This window comes from Nycticebus coucang, chromosome 10 (assembly GCF_027406575.1).
Source record: "Nycticebus coucang isolate mNycCou1 chromosome 10, mNycCou1.pri, whole genome shotgun sequence".
NCBI lineage: Eukaryota > Metazoa > Chordata > Mammalia > Primates > Lorisidae > Nycticebus > Nycticebus coucang.
Window position 1 is genome coordinate 88,229,665 of NC_069789.1, and position 23,622 is coordinate 88,253,286.

The 23,622-nt window shown below is 37.2% G+C and overlaps 1 protein-coding gene across 2 annotated transcripts in view; it reads right to left on the bottom strand.

The window, feature by feature from the left end:
• The window catches only part of KLHL20 (kelch like family member 20), a 59,167-nt gene that overhangs the window by 29,144 nt on the left and 6,401 nt on the right, over positions 1–23,622 (bottom strand). For both annotated transcript variants that reach the window (XM_053606806.1, XM_053606807.1), the window contains exons 3-4: positions 13,185–13,758; positions 208–366 (exon numbers count right to left, since the gene is read on the bottom strand). In XM_053606806.1, coding sequence (XP_053462781.1) covers positions 208–366; positions 13,185–13,758 — 733 coding nt within the window. The remainder of the gene's footprint in view (positions 1–207; positions 367–13,184; positions 13,759–23,622) is intronic.

Genomic DNA, 23,622 nt, shown 5'->3' on the forward strand with positions numbered 1-23,622 from the left:
TGGGACTCTATCCAGGGTGACAAAGTGAGACTGTCTCAAAAAAACAAAACAAACAAAACAAAACAAACCCAACCCTTATTTCCTTTATTATTTGGAAAGATAAACTTTCTTACAGTCTAACACACATATAAAGGAGAGTGACTGATTTATATAAGAGAAATGCATCTAGTACAAAGCAGTTTCCTAGAGAAGCATTTCTATCATTACCTGGGGTAACTGAGGACGTCTTTCTTGAATACTGTATTTGACCCAGGCCATCACTGCATTGAACACTTGTTCCTCACTGCGAACGTTTAGCTCATCACTAGATATTATATCAATGAGTTGATTAGCTGGAAGTAACATAAACTCTTCACTCTCCATTACCTGTTTAAAGTAGAAGAAAAGAAGAAAAGAAAAAAAAACTGATTACATTTATTATCTCAGTGTTTTTCTTCAGGGTTATGGGACAAAGCTCTATTCCACAATGGAACTGAAGTTTAAAACAGAAGAAGAGAACAAAAGAAAGCACAGAGGACACAAACTTTAACGAAAGTGATCATTTACGATGCAAGCAATAAAAAAATGACTTTTCATTCTTGTATAAGAATAAAGGACCAAAATAAAAATTTATATCCAAAATAGGCCAAATTAACTCCAAATTATAACTTCAGAAATATAAGAGGCATATACAAAAATCAGGAAAAGCTTTCAGAGGAAGATTAGTTGTTGAAAGGGCAGTATCTAAGGCAGAACCACCAAGGTGGAGGTTTAAAAAAAGAATGAGTGTGTCAGCAATTTTGCAAGCAAGAATGAATATAATGAGGAGATAATCAGACCAATGAAAACTACTAAGGACTAAACCACTCTGATATATATACCAGTGAGAAACTACAAACAAACCAATGCTTTACCATCACCCAATGCCAGGGAACTGTCAAAAGGTGAGATGGCAACAAGGTTATTATCCTGTGGTCCAGGCAAGCTACAAATTCCAAGACCCAGTAATTATGCCTTGTAAGCTATACGTCAGGACATAGTGTAAAAAGGACAGGGTGCACTGCTGCCCTCCACTTGGTTCATCTGATTACTTAGGAGATTGTGCTACCTGTGATGTCTATTAGCACAGGCAGGATATGGTTAAGAACTCAAATCCCCACTGTACTAATCCATATTCTCTTGGGACACAGTCATTCTCATGTTCATCAAAAAATGTCAGAATATTTAATAGGATATGAGACAGACCATAGAAACAATTTAAATATTTCATTAAGAATGTTTTCCTCAAGTATTATACATTAGGAAAAAATACAAATCTCAAAACAATTTAAGGCCATAAGGCCAGTTATAGTAGAAATACCAATGAGCACTTCAGTTTTTATGGCACCAGTCTTCAAATCATCTGAGAGAATTTCTGAGGTACAGGAAATTAAATAGATAACATTTAAATTTTAGCTGAGGTTGCTGTCAGGTAACTTAGTAATTAGAAAGGATGCATTTTACTCTCTGTGGTAGGGTTGCTAAATTTAGCAAATAAAAATACAAGGCATACTTATACTAAAAATTATTTGTTGTTTAATTTAAATTTAAATGGGTGCCCTGTATTTTACCCTGTGTCGGGTGACTATAAAATCCAGAGCCAAACTGAAATTCAGCCCTACCTCTATTAAGTGTGATGGTCTTCTCAGCTTGCAAAGTTGAAGCCATAGCTGCATTTTACTTTCCTCTTCCCTATTTTCCTTTCTCTCTGTTTTTTTCGCTTAAGTACATGGTTGGTATCATTTATCTTTATGAAGCGCCTTAACATTCCTTTTAGATCTTGTCAGAGTATAAATTTTTCCCCAACATAGTGATTATAAGTCAAATGTTATACAAACACCAGTGATCATCAAGTTTAGAGTTTATGAATAAACCACTAAAACATGAACTCACTTTGTGGAAACATGAGATGGTAGGAAGACATGAAAATCTGTGTGAGAACATATTTGTTTGGCATTACAAGCAAAGAGTAAAACTAATATTCTCAATAAATGAAATCTGGCTAAAATGCCAATTCTCCTTTTTCTAACACCAAGAAAAAGATATTAATGACATACCATTAGGGCAAATCTAGCACTGAAGTCTATCCTTAAACCAACAGCTAGGTTAAGGAAATACTGCTTCAAAATATCTGCTCTTAAATAAGAGTTTGGAGGAGATCTGGACTATAGGCCACACGCTTTTTTTTTCCCCTTGGACTCAAGTGATTTTTTTTGCCTCGGCCTCATGGACCCACACACTATTATGGTAATCAGATTACTTTTAGTTTCTTCAGATGACTGCAGATGCTATCTGAAGAATGAATAAAGCTGAAAACAAACAAGAATGAATAAGCGAAGTCACCAGGAGTTAGAAGTATATGGCAAACTTAGTACTGTTGAGTTTAAAGACAATTTTAAAATTTATGTTTATGGGCATGAGTAATACCGTATGAAGTAAATTAGGTCTAATGAAATAGTAAGAATACACATTTGCTTAAGATAAAAAATTACCTAAATGAGTAACAAGTGTTAAGCTCTAAAAGATGATTTTTTTTTCCTCTGTATGTAGCCAGTCTACTGCTTGAACAAGGGTAAGATTTCCTCACTGGGATTTCATTGTGGTATTATCAGGTTCACTTTGGAGGCAGTGGTAGAACTAGAAGGGATTTCAAAACTTTCTCTACTGTTAGGATATGCTTCAGACATTTGTGAATACTTTAGATCGAAAACAAAAGTATGACTAAAGCAGGACATTTAAAAAGCCTTTTATTTTAAATGTATAGTTCAGCAAGTTTTGATAAATTATATACTCACATAACCATGACCACAATTAAGATATGGAGCATTACTACTTCCCGAAGGGTTCTATAGCAGAGAATTCTTATGCAGGGTCCAAAGCCATTGGTTAACTATTTTGGAGATCCTCAGTGATGTCAAATCTTCATTTTTGGACAGTGGATTTGATATTTGAAAATACCAGAAATAAATTAAAAGTCAACTCTGTTAAAGAAGGCATGTGAAGAAGTTAGGTTATATTATTTTGAATGTGTATTAAGTATGCCTATAAAATAATGTCCCTATTAATTTTATTTATTTATTTATTTGAGACAGAGTCCCACTTTGTCACCCTTGGTAGAGTGTCATGAGTCATAGCTCACAGCAATCTCAAACTCTTGGGCTCAAGCCATTCTCTTGTCTCAGCCACTCGAGTAGCTGGGACTATAGGTGACCACCACAACACCCGGCCATATTTTTTTTTTTTTAAGAGACGGGGTCTCATACTTGCTCAGGTTGGTCTTGAACCTATGAGCTCAGGCAATCCACCTGCCTCAGCCTCCCAGAGTGTTAGGATTATAGGCGTGAGCCACCGTGCCCAGCTTCTATTAACTTAAGTGAGGTATAAACCCCACTTAGTCATGGTGTGTTTCCATTTTTATTTTTTGCTGGAATTAATTTACTAATAGTTTGTTAAGCATTTTTGCAACCAAGTTCGTGAGAGATAGTGAACTGTAGTGGGTTTTTTTTTTTTTTTTTAAGCATCTGTGGTTTCAATATGAGGATAATTTTGGTGTTATAAAATGAGTTGGTACCTTCCTCCTCCTTTTTCTGAAATAATTTGTATAGAATTAGTATTATTTCTTCATTAAATATTTGATAAAATTCACTATATGAGACTGGCATTTTCTTTGGAAGGAGGTTTTTAAATTATGAATTCAATTTTTTTCATAGATAAAAAGTTATTGTGGTTTTCTGTTCCTCTTTGAGTTAGGTTTTTTTTTAAGTCAGTTTTCACAATTTGTGTTTTTCAAAGAATTTGCCCATTTCATTTCAGTTTTTCAATTTACTGGCAAAATGTTATTAATATTCTCTTGTAATCCTTTTAATGTATGAAAGATTTGGAGTGATAGTCTCTCTTTTATTCTTGGTACTTGTACTTTTTTTCTTATCAGTATAGCTAGAGGTTCAGTTCTTTTGAAAAAGCCATTGTTTTTTGCTCTAACCTTTATTCTTGTCTTTCTTCTACTTAATTTGGGTGTAATTTGCTCTTCTTTTTCTAGTTTACAAAAGTAACCACTGGAACAAAAATAAAAATCTTCTTATATACAAAAAGAAATTAAGATGAAAGCTAAGAAAATAACACAGAGACAAATATAGTAAGCATAACTAAATCAGTACTATTTATAAAAATATGACAGTTGAGAACAAAAGTTATTAGAGGTAGCAATAAATGTAAATGAGCTTAAATTGCCTACTTAAAGAAAAAGACTTTCAGGCAGGATGTGGTAGCTCACACCTGTAATATTAGCACTTTGGGAGGCCAAAGCAAGAGGATCAGTTGCATCTAGGAGTTCAAGACCAATCTGGGCAACATAGTGAGTCCTCATCTTTACAAAAAATAGAAAAACTAGCTGGGCATAGTGGCATGTGCCTATAGTCCTAGGTGCTCCAGAGGTTCAGGCAGGAGGATCACTTGAGCTCATGAATTCCAGGTTACAGTGAACTATGATCACACTACTGCACTCCAGCCTATGTCAGAGAACAAAATCTTAAAAATGGTCTCTTAAAAATTTTTTCTTCAAGGGCGGCGCCTGTGGCTCAGTCGGTAAGGCACCGGCCCCATACACCAAGGGTGGCAGGTTCAAACCCGGCCCCGGCCAAACTGCAACCAAAAAATAGCCGGGCGTTGTGGCGGGCGCCTATAGTCCCAGCTACTTGGGAGGCTGAGACAGGAGAATCGCTTGAGCCCAGGAGTTGGAGGTTGCTGTGAGCTGTGTGAGGCCACAGCACTCTACTGAGGGCCATAAAGTGAGACTCTGTCTCTACAAAAAAAAAAAAAAAAAAAAAAAATTTTTCTTCAAATTGTCTCATAATGCAAAACTCCATTCTATACTAATTCAAGAAAAATACCTAAGATACCATGATCCAAAAAGGCTAAAAGTAATGACATGGCCAGAGATATGCTAAGCAAATGGTAACAACAAGAAAATAGATGTTGAAATCCAGATATCAAAGTAGAACCTAGGCAATAAAAGAATTAAATATGATAAAGGAGAACACTTTATAAAGCTTAAAGTCACAATTTTCAATCAGTACTTACAGATTAATATAAGGAAAAACAGAAATACACTAATAAAAGACTTCAACACACAGGTCCATGCACAAAAATAGGAATAAAAAAAGCTAAACAACATAATCAATATGGTAGACCTTATGGGTCTATATCAAATAATATGAGAACAGAGCTAGAAATACATCTTCTCCTTCAGCACACATGGAATATTCAGAAAAACTGATCAGATATTCGGTTACTAAGAAAGTCAATTTAACAAAGCAGAAACATCACAAACACTGATCAAAATATACCAAGATTAGCAATTAAAAATGAAATAAAAACCATTAAAAACTCCTCCTACTTGGACATTTTAAAAATTTATTAATAGTTTTCGAGTGAAAGGGAAATAAAAACAGAATTTCTGTAAAGAAAAACAAAATATTGAAGACCAGACTCTGATAAATATATTTAAAGCAGTGATCAGGGAAAAACTATAGCTTTAAATGCTTACAATAGTCAATATAAAAGCATGAAAATAATTAAATTCTCATCACAAATAACTGAAGAACACAGCAAGCCAAAAGAAAGTATAAGGAAGAAAATAAGGGTAAAGCCAGAATACAATGAAATTAAAGAGAAAAGGTAGTAGATCTAATTAATAAGCCCAAACCCTGTTTCTTTGGAAAAATTTTTATTTATTTATTTATTTTATTTTTTTGAGACAGAGTCTTAAAGCTGTTACCCTAGTAGAGTGCCATGGCATCATAGCTTACAGCAACCTCCAACTGTTGGGCTCAAGCAATCCTCTTGCCTCAGTTTTTCTATTTTTAATAGAGACCAGGTCTCGCTTTTGCTCAGGCTGGTCTCAAACTCCTGAGCTCAACCAATCCGCCCACCTCAGCCTCCCAGAGTGCTAGGATTATAGGTGTGAACCACTGCACCCAGCCAAAAATATAGAGCACTAGCTAACTTAAGTTAATTAACACTGAAAGCATAGTATGGTAAATAACCATTGATATGGAAATTTATTCATTCATTTATTTATTTTTTTGAGACAGAGTCTCACTATGTCACCCTTGGTTGAGTGCCATGGCATCACAGCTCACAGCAACCTTAAACTCTTAGGTTTAAGCAATTCACTTGCCTCAGCCTCACCAGTAGCTGGGACTATAGGTGCCCACCACAATGCTGGCTATTTTTTGTTACAATCGCCATCGTTGTTTAGCTGGCCTAGGCCAGGTTTGAACCTGCTGCCCTTGGTGTATGTGGCTGGCATGGTAACCGCTGTGCTACGGGCACTGAGCCTGATATGGAAATTTAGAAATAAAAGTGATTACTCTGTACATATCTCTATGGATAAATTTGATAACCCAGATGAAATTGATAAATTATTTATTTATTTATTTATTCATTTTTTTGAGACAGAGTCTTACTCTGTTGCCCAGGCTAAGGCTAGATTGCCTTGGCATCAGCCCAGCTCACAGCAACCTCAAACTCCTGGGTTCAAGTGATCCTCTTGATCCTACTTGATCCTCTTGATCCTACTTCAGTCTCCCAAGTACCTGGGACTATAAGGGTCTGCCACAATGCCTGGCTAATTTTTGTATTTTTAGTAGAGATATGGTCTTGCTCTTGCTCAGGCTGAGTCTAGCACTCCTGAGCTGAAGCAATCCTCCCACCCCAGCCTCCTAGAGTGCTAGGATTATAGTTGTGAGGTAGCACACCTAGCCAAATTTGATAATTTTCTAAGGAAATACAATTTACCCAAATGAATCCTAGCAGGGAAAGAAAATTTCACAGAAGAAATAGAGAAATTTATCAAAAAACCACTACAAAAAAAATGTAAAGCCTAGATGGTTTCATGGGGAAATTCTACAGTTTAATTATTAAGGCTTTGTAATGTATTTTAATGTGTGGTAGGGCTAGTAACTGCTCCCTGTTTTTTAACTCTTTTTTCCTACAGTGTTTTCCTAGCTATCCTACATGTATTACAGAAAACAGTATTGTATTGGTACATAGCCTAGAACAGAAGGTCCAAAAGCAAGTACATACAGAAATTTGGTATATAATAAAGACGCTATCTCAAATCACTGAGGCAAAAAAGACTTCTAAATAAACGGTATTACGACTAGATAGCCATTTGGAAAAAGACAGAATTAGTTCATTTCACACCATGCACAAAGCTGAACTCAGAGAGACTACACACATGCTAGAAGAAATATGTGTAAATTTCTCTGTAATTTGGGTTTGGGAAGGCCTTTCAAACTCTACCTCAAAATCTAGATGTATTAAAAGACCAATATATTGGACAATGTTTAAAAAAAAAAACCCAAGAACTTTTGCATGACCAAAAATACAATAAGCAAGGTTGAAGGATAAATGCAAACTAAAATAAATAAAATATTTGTAACATGTATCACAGATGAAAGGTTATCATTATTAACACACAGAGAACTTCAAAAAATTGAAAGGGGAAAAAAGACCAAAAATCTAGTAAGAAAATGGGCAAAAGCTACTGTAAAACAATTCATAAGAATTGTAAAAATGGTGTTGTGGTGGGTGCCTGTAGTCCCAGCTACTCGGGAGGCTGAGGCAAGAGAATCGCCTAAGCCCAAGAGCTGTAGGTTGCTGTGAGCTGTGGGACGCCATGGCACTCTACCGAGGGCGATAAAGTGAGACTGTCTCTACAAAAAAAAAAAAAAAGAATTGTAAAAATGGCCCAGACACATATAAAGAGGTTCAACTTATTTTAAGAGAAGTACAAATTAAAACTACACTGAAAATTCATTCTCACCTACTAAATTAGCAAACATTCAAAAGGTTGACCGTATACTTCATTAGTGAGGCTGTGGGGAAATAGTAATCCTCATATTTTACTAGTTGGAACGGTTTAATCCCTATGGAGAAGAATCTGGTGATATTTAACAAACTTTGGCCCTGCAATCCGATTTCTTGGAACTTATCCTGACGATAAAACCTCCAACAATACTGAAATGTTCATACACAAGGCTATTCACTGCAGCATTATGTGTAATGGCAAAATATAGAAACCTACCCACCTAAATGCTTGTACACTGGAGAATGATTAAATAAGCAGTGGTATATTCACATAAGGAATACAATACATCTACAAAGAACGAACAAGGAAGATTTCTATGAAATGATATGGGATGAATCCTAGAATATATTAAGTAAAAAGCAAGGTATACAAAAGAAATGGGTATTAGAAAACATACATGTATCTGTTTAATTTAGTTTTTTTTTGAGACAGAGTCTCACTTTGTCTCCCTCAGTAGAGTTCTGTGGCGTCATAGCTCATAGCAACCTCAAACTCTTGGGCTCATGTGATTCTCTTGCCTCAGCCTCCCGAGTAGCTGGGCCTATAGGCGCCCGCCACGATGCCCGGCTATTTTTAGAGTTGAGGTCTTGCTCTGGCTAAGGCTGGTCTTGAACCCATGAGCTCAGGCAATCCACCTAACTCGGCCTCCCAAGTGCTAGGATTATAGGCGTGAACCATCATGCCTGGCTTTCTGTTTAATTTTATAAGCGGAAACACGGGAAAGATAAATCAGAACCTACATCAAATCATCTAAATAATAGCAACGAAGGACTATAATCTACTGAACAGAGTAAAAGTCCATGAGTCCATAATGCCAATCAATCAATCACCAACCCACCAATAAGGGTCAAGAAAAGTTCTTTCTTACAGCAGAATGTAGACAGAAAAATGGAGGTTAAAACCCCCCACAACTCTGCAAACATAAACAAGTGTTCAGGAGGAAAGAATATGAAAAGAGTAAAGAAATATGAGAGGAATATAGGAGTGTTCAGGAGTAGAGGAATAGGATATATTTAACATACTCTCCACCTGTTCAGAAAAAAAGAGCATGGAAAGAATGATAAAGCAAATGAGGCAAAATGTTAACAATTGGTAAATCTGGTTAAAAGGGTATATGAAAGTTTTGTCTTATTCCTAAAATTTCTTCTAAATTTGATTTCTTAAAAAAAAATATTTTTCCATTCTGATAGGCTAAAAAGTAGTATCTTATTTTGCTGTGTCTTACTTTAATAATACATGAGGTTGAGTATCGCTTCATACGTATTTCCTATTTGAATATCTTTGTTTTTACACATTACTTATTCATTTCCTTTGCCTATTTTTCTATTGTGTTTTTTATGTTTTTTTTTTTTTCTGATTGAATTTATATGAGCTTTAGAGGAATTAGCATTTTTTCTATAACGTATGCTCCAAATAGGTTTTCTGAGTTTGGCATTGATTTTTCAGCCTATAGTGCTTTTTATTGTTATAAAGAATAAAAAATTTATGCAATCATATTTATTAATCTCTTTCTTTATGGTTTATGGATTGTATCCTGCTTCGATCCTTCTCTAGTACCAAAATGTTTGTAATATTTTAATATTTCTTAAGGTCAATGGACCAAATACTATCAGAAACTTCCCACTTATTCCAGCAGATATACATCCATGGTATTCCCCTATTCTTAAAACAATTCCTTCCTTTGCATGTCATAAACCCATGATTTTAATTTTTTTCTTCTCTCTCCTCTGATTATTCTCAGTTACTTCTGTCAGGTGCTTTTTCACTAATTATCCCTCAGTATTGGAAAGGGCTGTGCTCTCTTCCCAGTAGGTGATCTCATCAGCACTGATTTGCTGACTTTGTTTATAGTGCCTTTGGTTATAAAAAGTTACAAAAATTTGGGTGGTGCCTGTGGCTCAGTCAGTAGGGCCCTGGCCCCATATACCAAGGGTGGCGGGTTCAAACCCGGCCCTGGCCAAACTGCAAAACCAAAAAATAGCCGGGCGTTGTGGCGGGCGCCTGTAGTCCCAGCTACTCGGGAGGCTGAGGCAAGAGAATCGCTTAAGCCCATGAGTTGGAGGTTGCTGTGAGCTGTGTGAGGCCACAGCACTCTACAGAGGGCCATAAAGTGAAACTCTGTCTTAAATAGCCGGGCGTTGTGGCGGGCACCTGTAGTCCCAGCTACTCGGGAGGCTGAGGCAAGAGAATCGCTTAAGCCCAGGAGTTGGAGGTTGCTGTGAGCTGTGTGAGGCCACGGCACTCTACCGAGGGCCATAGAGACCCTGTCTCTACAAAAAAAAAAAAAAAAAAAAAGTTACAAAAATTTATGCAATCAGGCCAGGTGTGGTGGCTTACGCCTGTAATGCTAGCACTTTGGGAGGCTGAGGCAGAAGGATTTATTTGAGCTCAGGAGTTTGAGACCAACCTGAGCAAGAGTGAGACCCTGTCTCTACTAAAAGTACAAAAGCTAGCTGGGCATTATGGTGAGCATCTGTAGTCCTAGCTATTCAGGAGGTGAGGCAGGAGGATTGCTTGAGCCCAGGAGTTTGAGGTTGCTGTAAGCTAGGCTGATGCCACAGCACTCTAGTGTGGGCAAGTGTGAGACTCTGACTAAAAAAAAAAGAAAAAAAATTATGCAATCAAATTTTTCAATCTCTTACAACTTCTGAGTTATATCCTGCTTAAAAAGGATTTAGGCTATGGCTTAATTACTATGTTGGTGACTTCTAACTTTTTTTTTATTTTTCGTTGAGACAGAGTCCCACCCTATGCCCTGAGTAGAGTGCAATGGCAACATAGCTCACTGCAACCTCAGACTAGGGCTGTGGGCATCCCGCTACCTCAGTCTCCGGAAGCCGCTGGTATTACAGGTGCTTGCTGTGGCGCTCAGCTGGTTTTTTTTTTTTTTTTTAGGAGTTGGCGTCTCACTGTCACTCAGGCAAGTCTTGAACTCCTGAGCTCAAGCAAGTCTCCCACAGTGCTGGGATTACAGACGTGAGCCACCGCGCCCAGCATGACTTCTAATTTTTAATCTCAGTCTAACCCCTTTTCCAAAGAACAGACTTAAACAGTCACCTGTTCAATATTTCAACTTAGATATCTCACAGATACCTGAACAAATTCTAAACATAACCCATAATCTTATCTCTTCAAATTGTTCCACTCTCCAGTACCTCTGTATAGTACAAGTGCCCAGAAATGGACTGCTGAGTCCAAACAGTGCCAAATTTTCTTTCAAAAAATGTCATGCCAAGTTACACTCACATTAGTAACATGCTTATTTATCTATGGTCTTAACAACAGGGTGTAAAGCCAAATTTCTGGATATTTGTAATCTGACAGATAAATAATGGTACTTTGGTGTAGTTGTGTGCTTATTATTTGGAACAAACTTGAGCAGACTTTTGAGCAGACATGTTTAAGGGCAAAATGAATTTCTTTTCTGTTTATAGCTCGTTTTTCAGTTAAATCATTGGTCTAGGTCACTTAATGACATTAAATTTTTGTCTGTAATATGAGTTGTAAATATTTTCTTTGTTTGTTTGTGACTTTTATCTTATTATTGTTTCTCTTTGTTTTGCCATGCAGAACATACTGATTCTTATGTAGTTAAATCTATCAATTTACTCTACCGAGGGCCATAAAGTGAGACTCTGTCTCTACCAAAAAAAGAGAGAGAGTCGGTCTTTTTTTTTTTTGTAGAGACAGAGTCTCACCTTATCACCCTCTGTAGAGTGCCGTGGCATCACACAGCTCACAGCAACCTCCAAATCCTTGGGCTTAGGCGATTCTCTTGCCTCAGCCTCCCAAGTAGCTGGGACTACAGGCGCCTGACACAACACCCGGCTATTTTTTTGTTGCAGTTTGACCGGGGCTGGGTTTGAACCCGCCACCCTCGGCATATGGGGCCGGCACCCTACCCGCTGAGCCACAGGCACCGCCCCCAATTTTATCTTTTTTTTTGAGTCAGAGTCTCACTCTGTCACCCCAGGTAGAGTGCAGTGGTGTCATTATAGCTCACTGTAACCTCAAACTCCTGGGCTCAAGCAATCCTCCTGCCTCAGCCTCTCGCGTAGCTGGGACTACAGGCATGCACCACAATGCCTGGCTAATCTTTCTATTTTTAGTAGAGATAGGTCACACTCTTGTTCAGGCTAGTCTCAAATTCCTGCGCTCAAGCAATCCTCCTGCCTTGGCCCCCTCCCCCACCCCCTGAATGCTAGGATTGCAGGCATGAGCCACTGCACCCAGCCCCAATTTTATCTTCTGTCTCTTCTGGATTAGGCAACTAGAGACCTTCTTCACTTCAAGATTACACAGGAATTGATCCATGTAATCTTCTAATATTTTCATGGTTTCATTTCATATGTTCAAATCTTTGATCCATTGGAGGTTATCCTGGTGGACAGAGGGTGATAATAAAGTATGAAATAGACCATGTTTTTCCTTTGTTGAAACCCTCTCATAGTTTTCTATCACTTTTAAGATTAAATCTCTTCAGAAATTACTAGGTATGGCAGAAAAAAAAAGATTAAATCTCAAATTCTTAACATGATCCATTAACTTCAATTTGACCCTCTTTCTAGGAAATCATTATGCAATATCCTCCACCCTCTTCTTCTTTTGATCTGGTTTTTTTTTCAGTTCTTCAAACTATTTGTTTTTTAATGTCCTAGAATTTTGCATGAGCTGTTTCCAAACCAAAGTTAAATTTCTCTGTAATATACTCTTAGATCATTCAGAGCTGCTTATTTGTAATATTCAGTAATTAGTTATGTAATTATGCATTTAATGACTGTCTCTACTGCTAGATTATACACTTCATGATACATAGTCTAGGTTTCTTGTTCACTATTGTGGCCTATGTTCCCAAACACAGTGGCTGAAACATTGCAGGTTTATAAACATTTATTAAATGAACGTTTGAAAAATAGCAGGTTTAATGAAAATCCTTCTGGTAACATCTAAATTCATCTTTTCTGATTATTGTTTTACCAAATAACCTCTAATTTATAATTTATTCTAAATACTCCACATAATCAGGAAGGAAATGTTGTATGCAAATGACTGATACAAGCTATTCTATCAGGTATATAAATTACCTTTTTATGAATTTGGCTAGGAAGAGGTAGAACACAAAAGTGGCATCTAAAATAAAAACCAGGTTTAGGACATATAATAACTTATTTCTTTGATGTTATGAGTTAGACTTAGTGTTAAATACCCAAGCAAGTATTCACAGAGTATGAACCCATACTGTTCTCCTGACAAACAGGTTATGAATGCACTCAAACCAATAAGTGCAACTCACCTCTTGAAAGTTATGTTGAGTGAACTTGTCTGCTATCCTTAGCAATTCACGACATGAATGTGTGTCAGCAAAAGCCCGAATGCCCAGGCAGTTAGAAGGATCTAATTGTCTCTTTAAGAATTCACAGCAGGCTTCCTGTATTTCTGCCAGCTGGAGGAGGCAAGCAGCTGGGAGAAGGGTCTGAACATTGCCCTCTTCCACAGTTATCTGGGAGGTATATGCAAAGTCAATCAGTAGTTCCATTGCCCTCTCATCTATGTCTCGGATTACTACCTCTGTCTGACGGCTCTCTGCCAATTCTCCTGTAAACATAGCTCGGAAGTAGGGACTACAGGCTGACAAAATGACTCGATGGGCATATATCTTCTTAGCGCCCACAACTAGCACCACATCACATAGCTCCCGGTGCTTTCTCAGAAGGTTAATGACTTCCAAGGTTTGTCGAGGGTGCTTGTCGGAGATATAGGGCATGCGGGCAGGTTGGGGAACCCCTTCTGGCAGTTTGTTGGGGTCTCCAAGGGTACAGCGGCTTGTTACATCCATTCCAGACTCTCCTGGTCGAATGTTGGTACACCTATAGGAATGGGGGGAGGAAGAGAAGATGGCAATGTTATTATAAACTCACTTTTGCCATGCAGTGTCCCCAAGTCAAGAGATAGAGAAACCTGAAATTTACCAAAAGACAGAACTAGGCCCCCAAAGAACCTCCTTTCTAAGAACCCTAGAACCCATAAACTTCCTTAAAGTCTCTTGAAAAATGAGCGATATTAATCCCAAGTTAGAGCATTTCCACTATACGCTCTCTTAAAATAAAGGAAAATTATTTTTTCATCCTAGAAGTAGTTAGGCTATCTTGGATCACGTCTCTAATAACATTAATAAAAATTTATAAAAAACATTTGTAAATGATTCTCTCTGCACAGAACGGACAATGTGAACTTTAATTCTTAAATCTGGTTTAACCAAAAGCTTGATATTTGTTACCTTTCTAAAACAGCTGATGTTTATTTCTCATTTTCACTGCATATTATTTTAAAATTTTCTAATATTCACAAAATCTGTAAAATATAGCTCATGATGTGTGAAAAGATGAGAAGGAAAATAGGCAAGGGTCCAAAAAATTAATTTGATATTTAATACTGTCTTTCTTTGATTCTATGATGTATACTTTTCATATACTTTTCATTTTTGTTAGTATTTAACAAAAATTGGAAATCACCTAAAGCTGATGTCAAAGACACTTGCCAGCTCCCAGATAGAGGGGCTATAATCAGTTGTTACTGCACCCACATGGGAATTTTAGCTACGTTTCTTGAAACAAGATTTTCTTTTTTCTTTTTATTTTTTTTATTGTTGGGGATTCATTGAGGGTACAATAAGCCAGGTTACACTGATAAATTGTTAGGTAAAGTCCCTCTTGCAATCATGTCTTGCCCCCATAAAATGTGACACACACCAAGGCCCCACCCCCCTCCCTCCGTCCCTCTTTCTGCTCCCCCCCATAACCTTAATTGTCATTAATTGTCCTCATATCAAAATTGAGTACATAGGATTCACGCTTCTCCATTCTTGTGATGCTTTTGAAACAAGATTTTCAAAGCCAAGAGAGATCTACCCTGTTTCCCTGAAAATAAGACAGTGTCTTATTTTAAGGTGTGCTCCCAAAGATGCGCTAGGTCTTATTTTCAGGGGACGCCTTATCTTTCCTGTAAGTAGGTCTTATTTTCGGAGGGTGTCTTATTTTCGGGGAAACAGGTTATGTGACAGATTTTTTTAAAATAAAGAATATATATATATACACACACACACATATATATATATATTTTGAGACAAAGTCTGACTCTGTTGTCCCAGGTTAGTGTATTGTGGCATTCATTGTAGCTCACAGCAACCTCAGACCCCTGGGCTCAAGCAATCCTCCTGCCTTAGCCTCCCAAATAGCTGGGACTAGAGGCCCCTGCCACAATGCCCTAATTTTTTGCTTTTTAATACAAATGGGGGTTTCGATCTTGTTCAGGCTGGTCTTGAACTCCTGTGGTCAAGGAACCCTCCTGCCTTCGCCTCCTAGAGTACTCAATTATAGACATGAGCCACCCCACCCAACCAGAGTCTTACATCAGAAAATGACAATTGTTGGCCAGGTCCGGTGGCTCACGCCTGTAATCCTACCCTGTTTTCCCGAAAATAAGACATCCCCCGAAAATAAGACCTACTCACAGGAAAGATAAGATGTCCCCTGAAAATAAGACCTAGCGCATCTTTGGGAGCACACCTTAAAATAAGACACTGTCTTATTTTTGGGGAAACAGGGTAGCACTCTGGGAGGCCGAGGTGGGTGGATTGCCTGAGCTCACGAGTTTGAGACCAGTCTGAGCCAGAGAGAGACCTCGTCTCTAAAAATAGCTGGGTGTTATGGCGGGCACTTGCAGTCCCAACTACTTGGGAGGCTGAGACTAGAGGATCACTTGAGCTCAAGAGTTTGAGGTTGCTGTGAGGTATGATGCCATAGCACTCTATCAGGGGCAACAAAGTGAGACGGTCTCAAAAAAAAAAAAAAAAAAGAAAAAGAAAAAATAGAAAATGACAGTTGCTCAAGATTTGAAACTTTTGGTTAACTTTCAAGAGAAGAGATTTTACTCCAAATGACACATAATTCATTTAAAAAGTTTTGTCATTTAACCAAATAGGATATATGTCTCTGTTATGTCTTAAAATTAGTCAATTACAATGGTTCTAAAGAAGTATAAAAAAGACAAAAAAACCCCAAACCCACAGAGAACCCTTTAATCACAAACACACAGATTATATAAAGGAGTATGTAAGATGTCTCAGATACTTACTGAGAGCCAAACAATTCAGAGGATTCTTTGGTCTCTGAATGACTTAATTAAAATGGCGATTATTCTTTTAACAAATATTTATGAATTAATTTTAATGTACAAGGCATTTTGCTATGGAATGTGGAAAATTCAAAGGAATATGAAGAAGCAATCAGACTTAATTATCAAAAGGGGGAGAAACATGAATAACCAGAAAGAAGGTAACCAGGATAAAAAAAAGTGTTTCTGATATAGCAATTTTTGGAGGTGAGAGACATGTTTGATACCTTGCATGTGGTGATGGTATCATGGGTGGGTGTGTATATCCTAACTCATCAAAATGTACATACATCAAATATGTGTATTTAGGAGTATATCAATTATGCCTCAGTAAAATTGAAAACAATGTGGATCAGAGAGGCTAAATCTATGAAGTTATTTGTTTAACATCATTCAGAAAGATCCTAGATCTGACAGGTATACGCTATCAGATGACTGTGAGGTTGTGTATTTTGTGGTAAAGCAGGCATATTACACTGCATTTTCCCAGAGCTTAAGTGAAATATCTCATACCCATGCTTCAGATTATATTTCTGTTTTGGATCATAGACTTATTAGTCCTCTGACAGAAAATTCTTCCAATGGTACCATGTTATTTAAAGAGAAGATGACTCAAGCATTCTGATCACTGGGTTTTAGGACAGCCTCCTGGGAGCCTCCCTCAGACATTAATCATTTATGACTATACTCAGAGAGTCTAATATCTGGCCTGCAAAGGGACAGTATTGCTATGAGTTGCTACCCCTGAAGCTGTAGCACTAACAAGAACTACGGTATAATAAAATACTACGGTACTGAAGGATTCTCCTGGGAAGGAGAAGAGAATCTAAAAGGACATGCTAGCAGAAGGAAGAGCATGTGCATTGCAAAGGTATAACATGAAAACAAAGAACATGGTTCTTCTCTTCATTTTTTTCCAAAATATTTATAAATTCAGTCTTTCTATGTTTGGCCTCAGTAGACAGGTGATTCTGTATTCTAGAGTACAGACTGTTCATAATTTCTGATGTCTGGTAGAAACAACACTGTTTCTGCTCGACAATTTAAAGACTGATATATAAAGTTGAGCAGTTAAAGAATAATTTTTACCACGAACATAAACAATCAAGAGAGCTTTTAACCACAGTTCTTAATGGTGCCTTGTAGATGCTGAAAGAATAAATCACGCGGTTAACAGTGGTACAATCAAGGTTCTTATTAAAAAAAAAATCACCATTAAAGACAGAGGGCAATTCAAAATAATTTCTACAATACTGACATTTTATATTAAGATTAAAATACTATTGTTCCAACCTCAATTATATACATAAAGATGTTACTGTTGAACTCAGCTATAAACCATTTTACCTAAGTACAATGTGGGAAAGCTTCAATTTATCTACGTCCTATAATAAAAACAACTCATAATCTTATTATTGCATTAGTATAGCATTTTAATAATGGATAATTTCTATACTCTTAACAACTGTTTTTCAAACTTAGAAAGCAATTCTCTTAAATGTGGTCATTCTCCAAAGTTCTGCCTTTAGATCTTTGTTCACTATATACATTCTGGAAGAGCTCACCTAATCTCATGCATGGTTCCCATCGCCCATGGGTGAATGGCTAAAGGATTCCTATTTTCTACTTGGATAAAACTGAATTCAGATCCTTATGAATGTCCCATTCTCACCCACGCAGTAAATTTCAGATTTATTTATGTATGTATTTATTTTTTAAAGACAGTCTTACTTTGTTGCCCTCGGTAGAGTGCTGTGGCATCTTAGGTCACAGCAACCTCAAACTCTTGGGCTTAGAGATTCTCTTGCCTCAGCCTCCCAAGTAGCTGGGACTACAGATGCCCGCCACAATGCTCAGCTATTTTTTTTCTTTTTTTTTTTTTAGAGACGGGGTCTTGCACTTGCTCAGGCTGATTTCAAACTTGTAAGCTCAGGCAACCCACCCACCTTGGCCTCCTAGAGTGCTAGGATTACAGGTATGAGCCACCACTAGCCTTTTAAATCTCAGCTTTAAATCTAAAATGGATTCCTTGATTCAGTGCCTTCCACAGGTCTCTTCCCTAGTTTTTTCCAGAACAATAAAAGGCAATTTCATTCTTTGAATTGGTGAGGCCAAAAATCTTGGGGACTCTTCCCTTTTGAACCTCAAACTCAACCCATCAGCAAATCTTGTCATTGTACCTCCAAATAACTACCTAGAATTCAGCAATTTCTCTACATCTCCACTTAGCCTGACCGTAATTTAGGCAATCCTTACCTTTTTTTTCACCTGGTATATTATCATAGCCTCTTATTCTTGCTTCCACCTTTGCCAATTCATATTTTCTCTCTTAGGCTTAAAATCTTTTAAATGCTCACAGTAAGAAATAAAGCCCAACTAAGGTTCACCAAATTCCACATGACTCTTCCCCTGGCTAACTCTCTGTGTTCATCTCTTCATTTCCCCTTGCTTACTGTTCTCCAGCCACACAGACTTCCTTGCTGTTTCTGGGACATGCCAAAGCTCCCTTTGCTTCAGAGCTTTGTCCTTCTTTCTGGAAGAGTCTTCCCCCAAATATCTGCAGAGCTCACTCCCTAATTTCTTTCAGGAATTTCCTCATCTGTCAACTTAACAGATCACCTTATATGAAATAGTAACTTATTTCAACTACTCTCTACTATTTAATTTTTCTTCATAAATATATCACCTCCTGACATAATATATTGGTTCTCTCCTCCAACTATATGTAAGCTCTGTAAGAGAAAACACTTTTGGTCTCTTTTTTTCACTACTGTCCCTAACATCTGGATCCAGTGCCCACTAAATAGTTATTGAATAAACTTTTCTTCTTGACAAAATAAAGTACAACCTCAAAATTTTCTTGTCTAGTTCTCTTGAAAGAATACCAGCTTGCAACTGGTTCAAACATTAGGTCCATCATTTATGAGGAATAATCTTGGGAAAACGATTTAACTTCTCTGATCTTCAAGTTCATCATTTGTAATATGGGGATACTGTGTAACTGCATTTACGTCACCAGGAATGACAATGCTGAGATTTGTCTGAATGTAGGTCCTCTGACTCCAGATTCTACGCTTTATTATCCCAATCCTTCTTGGGCAAGTGGACTGAGTTTTTGAAATGGAAATGACCCTGGCAATCTGATCTATGTAGCCACTATTCCTAGATGGGAGAAAAAGCACACAGCCACATGACTGGACTATGCTCCTCTTTTAGGAGAATAATGAAAGGAAACAAGAACAAGGATCACTTTCAGGAGCACTTCATTTTAAATACTGTGAGTTGTATTTAATTCTAAGTTGCATTTAATTATATACACTAAGCTATTTTTGCTGTGGTTCTGCTATTTGTAAATGTGTGCATTTAAAAAAAAAATCTAAGCCCACACCTCCATCATTTTCATCATGTTCAAAGGTATTTTTTTTTTTTTGAGACAGAGTCTTACTATGTCACCCTCAGTAGAGTGCTGTGGCATCACAGCTCACAGCAACCTCAAACTCTTGGGCCTAAGCGATTCTCTTGCCTCAGCCTCCCAAGTAGCTGGGACTACAGGCAACTGCCACAATGCCTATTTGTTGTTGTTGTTGTCATTGTTGTTTAGCAGGTCTGGGCCAGGTTTGAACCCACAAGTCCTGGTGCATGTGGCTGGTGCCCTAACCACTGAGCTATGGGCACCGAGCCATGTCCAGAGGGTTTTATTGGCAGAAGAGGAATTTTTTTCTCTATGTTTCTCTGGGTGCCTTTGAAGAGAAATTATAATAAGGATTCTAGAAATAGTCTGTGTTCATACCTTGCCACATATATATTCACAACTTCTTTGAAGTCTGATGGAATAAAGACTCTAAAGATCTGGGGGGGGAAGGAGATGAACTGAAGTGTGAACTGCTCCCCAAGACAAAACAGGACCCTAGAAAAAGTTTTAATTAAAGACTTGTGGGAACAAGCATTATTGTCCAAGTAAAAATTCATGTAAAGAAACTTTGGGATCTCAAATTGTTTGCTTTTTCAATCTGTGGATTTCTAGACCAATAACTAGACTAATGACATTACAAGTGTAAAGAAAAAGAAACTACACTCAAATAACATTTTTATTAACTTGATTTACAAGGTTAAATCTAAATGTATTTTAAGGTTGAAGGAGCGAGTGAAAAGATTATTCTGGACTCATTCCACGATTAACAACAAGGGAAACCAAACAAAGTTTTTGCCTTCTCCCATAAAATGATTCTGTCAATATTCGGAAATAATTAGTCTTTCTAAAATCAAAGGACATAAAGTCTTCTGATGAAGACTTTAGCAGATTTCTCTAAAATCAAAAGGGTATACTGTCTTCTGAAGACAACTTTAGCAGATGTCATATATTTTTTAGTTCCTATGAAAAATATAACTTTAAGATGATTTCTAGTAATAGCATATTTTACCAGCAACTATTTCAAACTTTAACATAATTTTGATTTGTTCCTCTACCCAGTCACATTTCTTCAGGGAAAACTGACTATATCCCCAGATTTAAGGATGAATCCTGGCTTCTCTTAAATCAATTAGCTGATGGCATTCCCTTACCTAAGCTGGTCTTCAAATCAGACTTACATAAGGAACAGACTTATATTCCATGATTCAAGGAGTTCTTTCACTGGATGTTGACAAAGAAGAATGTGGCCTTGGAAGTGGGGGGAGGGGAAATAATTTTAGGTTAGAAAGATGATACTGCAAAAGCTACACTGAAGCAAATAAAAGATTTTGGGTCCAAGATGGTATTGTCAAGTGACTGTGTCAAACAACCAACCAACCAACCAACCCATACCTTCGACCAACTTGTCACATAAATAAAAGAGTCCCATATTGACTAACCCAGTTTGCATAAGGACTTTCAGCTCAAAACATTCTGATATCAAAAATACAGTATTTAAAGTGTGCAATAGTAAAATTAGCCACATACTCTAAATTTACTAATCAAGTTGAATATAGAAATTTACCCATGCATTGACTGGTTAGGTACTCCTACATAGAGAGGTTCTCCCTCCATTATTAGAATTTCCAAATATAGTACTAAGATATTAGAATGATGGTTTGAATTTGTACCCTTCTTTTAAATGAAGTGAAAATGTCAAAAGACTAAATACTGTTATTTTATTGGCTGATTGCCAACTCTTTCAAGGCAGAGTTTTATTTATTATTCATTTATTTATTTATTGTTTTGTTTTGAAATTGGATTTGAATAATCTCTTTATGAGGGCATGTACGCTTAGTTTCCCATAGTACTCACCACCCTTTGTTTGATATGAAGTTGTGCCATACATTTATATGAACTACTTAAAGATATCTTAGGATTGTAAACCTCTGTTGTAGAAGTAGCAGGATTAGAACAGAGAACTAAGCTGCTCGTTATAATAAATAGTAATTTGGAAGAGAAAGTTTTAGGGAGAAAGGGAGAATTAGAAAAAAAGAGAAAGAGAATGATTAAGAATGGTGGCAGGTTGTGATCTAAGGAGAAAGACAGTTTGTGAATGGCTGAAGAACTTTATGACCTCCTTAATTATCCCCAAAGTTTCAGTAAAACTCTGAATGAAGTAGTCAATAGCCTTGAGGTTGGATGGGGCAAACCAAGACGTTTTCAATGGCAGTGATCAATGAAGATGAAAAAAGGTACAATGTGTATGAAGTATTTCTAGAAAGAAGCTTGGCTGCAAAAAGATGAGACATATGGTATCATACTATGACTGCTTAAAAAGGGGAAAGACTGGAAAATGACTATACCGTGATGCAAAGAAGCAAAAGGAGAAGTTTTAAAATGTAAGCAAAAGAGAGGAGAATAAATGATGGTGTAAGATCCCTGAAGACTAGAGGTTTAGAGAACCAAAATTCAGAAGGAATGCATCTTACACAGAAGTTGGGAAAGTTCATACCCGATGGTCTTTTTGATGTGAGTTCAAGTTGAGAAGCTGAGGAGCAGGGCATCTGCTACTAGTGAAAGGAGTGATGATGAGTAAGGGTGTGAAATAGCACCTGTAGGAAATGAGTAAGCACGGAGGAGGGACTCAGAGAAATACTGTTGGATAACACTGTTGGCCCAAATGATATTAAAGACTGCGAATGTAGTAGCATAAGCTCCCTGTGGCTAGTTTTATTTAGCAGTACTCAATAGCCAAGACTAGATAATATAAATACCTGGATTAATCTAGAGTTGGGAAATGCCACAGACAAATTAAGAAGTCAAGTGATAGCTAGAAAAATGGTTGAGTATGTGAGGAAGTAAACTGAATGAAAATAGAAATTTGACTAGGTCAAAGAACAGACTAGTGGGTGTTCAAGAGATTAACAGTCCAAGAACAAGCTATGAGGACTTACGATTTCAGAGACAGATTTTCTGAAAGAGAGCAAGAGTAAATTGCTAAAATGAGTGAGGGTAAGTCAGAGGGGTTTAGGAAGACAAGGAAATTTAGGCTAGACAAATGGATGGGTTATTCCTACAAATATTGATGAAATCTCATAAAAATGATAGTAAAGAGCATAATCAAATCATTTGCATACAGTAAGTGTAAACTAAAAAAAAAATCAAATATCTTAAATATTCCTCATATTTAACATATCCAAGAAATGTTACAATTTTTTTTTTTTGAGACAGAGTCTCAAGCTGTCGCTCTGGGTAGAGTGCAGTGGCATCACTGCTCACAGCAACCTCAAACGCTTGGGCTTAAGTGATGTCTTGCCTCAGCCTCCCAAGTAGCTGGGACTACAGGCGCCCGCCACAATGCCCAGATATTTTTTGGTTGCAGTGGTCATTGTTGTTTGGCAAGATCATAGCCATGAATGCAAGCTGGTCTCCATCTATGTCAGGAAAGCAAAAACCCTGTTTGGCAGGTCTGGGCTGGATTCGACCCCGCCAGCTCAGTATATGTGGCTGGCGCCCTAGCTGCTTGAGCTACAGGCACCAAGTGAGAATGTTACAATTTTTGATACCCCTGTAAATAAATAACATTTCTATCAACCTCGAATAAGTTAATCAACTTCAAATTTCAGTTACCAAGTCATATACTTTTCAGATCTATTATTCCAAAAGTAATAGTCTTCTCTGAGGAAAGAAAAATTTTCCTTAAGTGGCTAGCACAATATGAAAATCAAGTACAATAAGAAGTTTTAGAAAACATACAAAGTTTTATCTCTTAGTCCAAAGATTCGCAGAATTTTTCCTTAGTCTGGAATTTTGCTTCCTATCGCAATGAATACCTCCCTTTTCCTACATCAAAAATTTTGTTTTAATTTGGCAGTAGGGATTGGTAAAGGAGGGTAGCCCTTAAAAAAAAAAGGTTCAGTTAAGCTGATCATTGTTTATAGTCCTAAATACACTTGAATAAGGAATGTTAGAGATTTGGGCATACAAACCCTCAAAACAGAAACATCTCAATGTGCCAGTTCTGCTTACTACAAGGGCACACATTAGGCACTATATTTCATACGAGATTCCAAATCAGAAATCCAGGTTGTTAATCCCTTTTTCTGAAAACAGGTCATGAATATTTCATCCCCCAGACATCGCATCTCTGCTTATTAGATAAAAT